The sequence below is a fragment of the Solanum pennellii genome, chromosome 3 (assembly GCF_001406875.1).
Source record: "Solanum pennellii chromosome 3, SPENNV200".
NCBI lineage: Eukaryota > Viridiplantae > Streptophyta > Magnoliopsida > Solanales > Solanaceae > Solanum > Solanum pennellii.
Window position 1 is genome coordinate 56,461,193 of NC_028639.1, and position 7,525 is coordinate 56,468,717.

At 34.3% G+C, this 7,525-nt stretch overlaps 1 protein-coding gene across 1 annotated transcript; it reads left to right on the forward strand.

Annotated features, from left to right (window-relative positions):
• The first annotated feature begins 277 nt into the window (after positions 1 to 277).
• LOC107014849 (putative nitric oxide synthase) lies at positions 278 to 6,500 on the forward strand. The gene is made up of 13 exons (XM_015214957.1): positions 278 to 712; positions 925 to 1,110; positions 1,885 to 1,971; positions 2,074 to 2,153; positions 2,464 to 2,545; positions 3,466 to 3,486; positions 3,620 to 3,665; positions 4,259 to 4,377; positions 4,934 to 5,047; positions 5,136 to 5,243; positions 5,330 to 5,419; positions 5,814 to 5,923; positions 6,008 to 6,500. Exons 1-13 carry the CDS (start codon positions 320 to 322, stop codon positions 6,255 to 6,257), a joined length of 1,686 nt encoding a protein of 561 aa, XP_015070443.1. The 5' UTR covers positions 278 to 319; the 3' UTR covers positions 6,258 to 6,500.
• The last annotated feature ends 1,025 nt before the right edge of the window (positions 6,501 to 7,525 follow it).

The window sequence follows — 7,525 nt, forward strand, 5'->3', positions numbered from 1 at the left end:
ATAAAAGAAGTCAAAAAATAATTTATGTATGAAAAAAATTAAAATATACCTTGAACTTTAATAGAAGAATCATATATACCCCTAAATAATTTTTTTTTAAAAATTAGAAGTAATAAATATAAATTTAAAACTAATTTTTTAACTTCCGTTAAATGAAGGGTATATGTGAGCCATTTTGTAACGGCAGAAGTATATGTGAGCCGTTTGTATAACGGTAAGTATATCAGCTCCAAATGACAAAGTTGAGGGTATATACCTTTTCCCTAAAATAATATATCTTCAATATCCTTCTCGTTCGAGCTTTCTTTCGCAATTAACAATGCCGTCTAAACTCCTAGCTCTATCCTCCTTATCTTCAATTTGCCCATTCTCTATACCCAATTCCTCCCCTACTAACCTCAACCTCTACAGATATCAATCTACTAAACCCACTCTTATCTTCTGCAAATCCACTGAAGCCCAAACTATCTCAGAATCCGAACCCGAGGGCTATGGAGCTGCCGCCCCAACCCGAGGTGACATATATCTACAACGCCAACAGGTCGTCGCTGCATCTTCATCGGTGCTAGCCACAACTAAGAAGAAAAAGAAGAAGAAGGATAATATCTTCAAAATTTCCAAATTGGCTCCTTGCTGTTACGGCTGTGGAGCTCCGTTACACACATCGGAAGTGGATGCTCCAGGTTATGTTGACCAGGAGACATACGATTTGGTATTAAAATTTTCTAATTAATGCGTTCTATGTATTTGTGATAAGGTCTCTTTAATTTTGGGAGTTTTACTCAACTAATTCTATCCGGAAAATTTTAAGTTAGTTAAGTATCATATTCACTAAATTTGGTTGCTACTGTTGTTTCCTAGATATGAAATGTATAAATTTACTGTTGATGCTTTAGCTCATTTAATTTTTTGGTTGGATGACAGAAAAAGAAACATCATCAATTACGTAAAATTCTTTGTGGACGGTGTCGCCTGTTGTCTCATGGGCACATGATAACTGCAGTAGGTGGAAATGGAGGTTATTCTGGAGGAAAGCAATTTGTTACAGCAGAAGAGCTTCGAGAAAAGTTGTCTCATGTGCGCCATGAGAAAGCTTTGATTGTTAAATTGGTAAGCAAAAACGAAAAACGACTCCAATTTGTTTGTAATTTCTTAATGATGTTGTAATCTGAGGTGCTGCCGGAGTTTTGCCATTTTGAGTTTTTAAACTGAAGATTGTATAAATGTAGTTTAAAATAATACATTGATTGAATATCTAAGTCAGTTTTCTATATTCTATTTAGACTAATTCATCCCGTACATCAGAGTGAACTAACTCAAATGGTTCACTACGATGACTCTCACTATAGGAATATTACTTTATAATATGCTTTATTCATATGTTCACTGTCCTATTTGAATGGTTATATTTGTCCTGCATTGAATTTGTAGGCCTCCGGCTCATCTTGGGGCTTAGTATCTGCACATTAGGAATCTTAGACAAAGCTGAACAGCCTTGCAACCAAGAGTAATTAATGGATGATAACAATTTCAAGTATCATTTTTCCTGTTAAAAATGAAGTGTAGTTGCCATGAAAAAAATATATTCTTTATGCTAAGTAATACATGTGTGCATTTTGCAATGAAGTCACTCATGAGCAAAGGTTTCATGAATCAACAGTATTGGACAAATTAACCTCTTATCTAATGGATTGAAGAAGTGCGTGCCGTCCAACCTTGTAAAAGCTTGTATTTCAGTCTTAAGGTTGATAGCACTGGTGTTGATTACTATGTTAAAGAAATATGATTGTTGGTTCTCATTTTTCAGTTCATGTCATTGACTACTAAACCTTGTTTATTTGTGTTTCCTGCACTCTTTATACCTTCATGGATCACCATCTGTAGGTTGATATTGTAGACTTCAATGGAAGTTTTTTGGCTCGTGTCCGAGATCTTGCTGGTGCAAATCCCATAATTTTGGTTATAACTAAGGTAATAATAGCAACTAAGTTATATGCAGTTAATGGTAGTACTAACTTGTTGTATATTTTTTCCAATTAACATATTTTGTACTCTCTATTTCACTTTCTTAAGGTGGATCTTCTTCCAAAAGATACTGATCTTAATTGTGTTGGTGACTGGGTTGTGGAGGCCACAATGAAGAAGAAGCTGAAGTAAGTTTGAGGTGTATTATGTATCCTTTATATTATTGACTCATTTGGTGCAATGGAAGTTATAGCTTCAGCTTTAATTAGTTGATGTGCTTCTTTGGAGATCCTCATTGTCAATTAGCCATCTCCTACCAGTATTGCCTAAGTGTGATCTTTTTGTAGGTCATGTTCACTTTGTAGTAATTTGATTATGTCTCTCCTGTTTAGTAATATTCAGTTAGTGATTGTAGTTAATGTAAATATCATATCCGACTTCTAATCCCGAGAACAAAAGATCACATAAAAAATTGAAATACTATGCTCCATTTTGCAGTGTTCTGAGTGTTCATTTAACAAGTTCAAAGTCATTGGTTGGAATCTCCGGGGTGGTGTCAGAAATCCAAAAGGAGAAAAAGGTCGGTTTCTTCTCTATGAAGATGTAAGATTACAATTGTCCATTTTGGGTAAAACTGCCTTGGTATTGTACTCTGGTTGGAAATATGCATTTTGATATATACATATTCATGAGAAAAAGGTTGGTTTCTTGTCTATGAAGATGTAAGATTACACCTGTCCGTTTTGGGTAATACTGCCTTGGTGTTGTACGTCTATTGTTTGAAAATATGAATTTTGATATATACATATTCATGCAGTTTCTTCTTAAAGTTATCTTGACACTTACCAACTTTCACTTGAAGTAAAAGGCAATAAATTACCGTCATGAGCTCCTTATATGTGAATAGGACGTTCGCAGTGCATCTCTTTTTGGATGCTGATCAGTATATTGTGGTCCATTCTCACAGAATCTCATTAAGCATCTCCAAAGGAAAAATCTCATTTTTGCTGGAACTACATTTCATGGCTTATGCTACTTCATCCATTACTAAATCAGCTGATAATAAATGGATGTGTCTCATGATTCTGTGTGACGGATCTTTTTAGAGAGAGACTGGATGAACTTAAGTATCAACGAGATTGTGTCTGGATATGTAGTGATAAAGACAATAAAATCAAATCGATCTCTTCAAGTAAAAGTTAGTCCATCTTGCTAGTAATTTGTATTGAAGGCTTGTTAGTTCTCTCATTAAATTAGATGTCGCGTAATCATTACTCAATTCTTGGATCTAGTCTGTCCAGTATTAGTGAGATCAAAACCTAATTGTTTGTTCTTTCAGCTATTATGTGAACGTTATTGTTTCTATTTGGAAGGATCTTTATTTCTTTGTCAAGGAACTTTGTTCCTGCTGAAACAAACATATTGCAGGCTTTACTCTTGAATTCCATTTGTTCACACTATTTTACAGCTTACTAATCTACTGTTAGTATTTTCCTGCAGGGAAGGGATGTATACATTCTGGTTAGTATCTGAAATTTGAATTTGATGATTAGTCACATTTTCTTGTTGTGCTGTGTCTTTGTTAATTCTTCAATTTAATACATAGTAGTTTGGAATTAATTTATGCAAATGTTAAGTGCTATTAACTTTTCAGGGCTCAGCGAACGTGGGAAAATCTGCATTCATCAATGCACTGTTAAGTAAGTCATTTATGAGCCTCTGTATTCATCACACTGTTGGTGGATTATTTTGTCCATAGGGTCTAGTTCCTTTAAGTGTTTTTTCTTTGGAGGGTCAAATGCAGTACCCGAGTTGCAATTCGTAAACCCATAGATTTGTCTACGATTTCTGTAATTTTGTGCTCTTTTTTTCCCTATGTCACTTCAGACAAGAGTAGGTCTTAGTATCTCTGGTCATAGAGTTTGTCTCAAATTGGAATTTTGTTCTGTGGAATCACTAGAAATATCCTATCAACAACTCTGCCTAACCAACATAACCTAATATGTAGATGTACTTCTTCCATTACTTCCAACAACATTCTATGAGTTTAGCTTATCAATTTCTTCTATTTGATAGATTTATTAATGTATAATTTTACCAAGTGATGGTCACTTCAATTTACCAATGAAATCTTGCTTTGACCTGGACTAATGTGCTAGCAATATAATGGCAACTGGGAATTGTAATTTTCAGTTCTTTTAATGCATGCTCGTTCTTTAAATCTGCTCTTTCATTGCTTTGTCCACTCCTCCTTTTGTCTCTGCTATTGGTATCTTACTATGACTGTAATCAGATACAATGTCATATAAGGACCCAGTTGCAGCCTCTGCTCGGAAATACAAACCAATACAATCAGCTGTTCCCGGAACGACATTGGGTCCAATCCCAATTGATGCTTTCCTTGGTGGTGAAGTAAGTGTATCTCACTGTAGCAAATGATCATCCAACTTCTTTATGTGATAATCTAAAACAGTGTTTGAATTACTGGGTGCAAGGGAAAGTTAAAAGTGAAGTTCTTGAATCTTAAAAGAGGAAGAGATCCTATCTAACTTCTATGATACTCGTGGAACTTAATCTGAGATTGAGAATGTTTTCCCCCTAATGCTTAAATTATTAATTTGACACTGGAAAGCTGCTAGATTAGTTCATTCGACCAAAAGCTAAGCTGCTCAAAACTTTTCTTGAGTTTCAAATGAAGCCCAGGAAACCATAACTACACATGCTGATGACAAAACCTTTATGAAAAAAATGATAAAGATTCATAATAGCTAATCACATTAATCGAAGTCACCATAACTATTGTCCTTAATGTCTGACACACTAATTGCTGATTGATTTTACTTTCTTGTCTTTATTTTTATTTTTATTTTTTGTTTAATTTCCATGTTAAAAGATGAATACTTAATAGATTGATAGCTCTTCCAATGTATGTGGTTTTAACAGATACTATGCCCTTTATATTATTTAGAAATTGTATGATACCCCTGGAGTTCATCTTCATCATAGGCAAGCTGCAGTTATTCACGCGGAAGATCTCCCTACTCTTGCTCCTCAAAGTCGTCTTCGGGGTCAAGTTATTCCAGTATGCTCTTTCTCCAACATTTGCTTTAAGAGATCTTGATGTCATCAAACTTGACGTGCTCTCTTTTTCCTGGTTTTCTAATGAACAGAGTTCTGGGCGAAACTTGGACTCGCAGATAGCTAACCGAATGAGATCAAGTGGCTTGACTGGATTATCAATATTTTGGGGAGGCCTTGTTCGAATTGACGTTTTTAAGGTTTCTCACAAAAAACTTGTCTCCTTTGCATATATATGCAGTCCCAATCAGTCATTTTCAATTGGTGGACTTTAATATTACTTCAGGTTCTCCCAGAGACTTGTTTGACATTCTATGGACCCAAGGCGTTGCAAATTCATGTAGTGGCTACTGAAGAAGCAGATGAATTCTACCAGGTAATTCCAAACTCTTGTATTTTATACTAAGTGGTCTTTGACCGTTGACCTTTGACCTTTTTGGGTTGTGGATGACAATGTAAAAAGAAAAAAGGGAAAGCACTGCACTCACAAATACAGAACTGAAAAAAGTGTGAAAGTTTTCTTCTGTGATTATTTTTTTTTCAAAGAAGAAAAGAGTTGACTGAAGGAAAAGTAATAAAATTCATGGTTTCTTATTTTTTTTGTTCCAACCCCTTGCTCTTACCTTCATGATAATTTCATTATGGGCATCTATAGTAGGTAGAGTTGCCAATTATGTATAAATCCCTTTAGAGATCATTATAGAACGGATGTATTTAGATATCTTTTTTCTATACGTACATTGCACGTGAAACATCTCTCATTGTTGCAGAAAGAACTCGGAGTTCTATTGACACCTCCGACAGGAAAAGGAAAGGCAGATGACTGGATGGGACTTGAAACAAAGCGGCAGTTACAAATTAAGTATGAAGATATTGAGAGGTGAGCACATTCATATATCACAAACTGTGACACTGTGTAGATGCCTAATATGCCTTTTTTGTTGTTGCTAATTTGTCGGTATAGACCTACCTGCGATGTGGCTATATCTGGTCTTGGATGGTTTTCCGTTGTACCAGTTAATAAATCAGCCGGAATATCTAATCCAATTTCAGAAGTTACAGCTGAAGAGCTTACTTTTGTTGTCCATGTTCCGAAGCCAGTAGAGATTTTTGTTCGATCTCCTATGCCTGTGGGCAAAGCAGGAGGACAGTGGTACGACTACAGGGAGTTGACAGAGGAGGAATTAGAAGTGAGACCAAAATGGTTTTTCTGATTGTTACTAGTTTCTTCTATATGACTGACAGTGTTACTTATTTTTTACATTTATTAGATCAGCTAAGTATTCGTCATAAAAAAATAGATGCCTAACCTGGGAAATAACGCAGGTTAGCTGCTACATACTTGTAATGTAAAAAAAGATAAATCTTTGCGCTCAAAATCTGTTTGCTTCACTCCGGATATGTATTGCATATGCTGTCTGTGTAACAGGCATGATTAATTTTTTTGAAGTTTTAAACAGTTGTGTCGTGGAGAAATCTATCAATTTGATGATCATAAAAATATATAACCATGTTTAAACAACTATAATCGATAACAAGTCCATTCCAAACAAATTGGTAAATAGATTATAATTTCAATGCATATAAAATTTATGAATTTCTTAATCTCACAGTTATCATTACCCAATACTAATGATTATAAAATAATCACTTTAATATTAATCTAGAATTTGTGGGTAATGATAAAGAATCGTAGAAAATCAGCATTTTCTTTTTATCAAGTCCAAGTTGACTTTGAAGGAAACTTAAACACTTAGAAGAATCAAACAAATTCATATAGATATACTATATGATATAGAAATGATTAAATGTAAGAAAGCGAAAAAGGAGAGGCCAAAGACACATGTATTGAAATATCAATTCTTACTTTCTGATTTTTACCTTACTAATTTTAGCGAGTTAAGTGTTAATTATAACTGAATTTTTGGAGGAAAAATTACATAATTGGACATATCATATTTACTAATTTTATTTATACTTCCAAATAATTATCAATTATCTCACTCTTTCAGTATGTACTAAATTTGGAGTTACATACATTAAGATATATCACTCTTTAAAAATAGCCTATAATAAAGCCCCACTTCATTTAATTGTCTCCCTAATTTACAACTTTACTTTAAATAAAACTACCGACGCTTCTTTGATACCTATCGGAGATGAGTATTGTTGAATTTTGATGACTCACCGAGTTTTTATAGGTGAAGCAAAGAGCAACACGGAACACATGTTTCTCCGTTGTTTTGGTAAAGCTTTCATTGAAGATGACGGTTCAAGGCGGTGAGAAGATGAGTAACACGGTGACGTTGGTCTCTGATCGGAGAGAAGAGAGTGACAAAGGGGAGAGTATCTGATTAGGTGTACATATATCTAACAAAATATGCTAATATATATTCTAATATGATAGTAAAATGTATATGTAATAAAATTATGTATATGAGATAAGAATTAATGGGAAACTTACATAAATATACTATAATAA

Bases quoted from the DNA above. Each gene is read 5' to 3' on its own strand.
- LOC107014849 (XM_015214957.1), top strand. From the start codon at position 320: ATGCCGTCTAAACTCCTAGCTCTATCCTCCTTATCTTCAATTTGCCCA. The intron at 2,546-3,465 runs GTCGGTTTCTTC...ATTTTCCTGCAG, and splicing joins AAATCCAAAAGGAGAAAAAG to GGAAGGGATGTATACATTCT. The intron at 5,420-5,813 runs GTAATTCCAAAC...TCATTGTTGCAG, and splicing joins AAGCAGATGAATTCTACCAG to AAAGAACTCGGAGTTCTATT.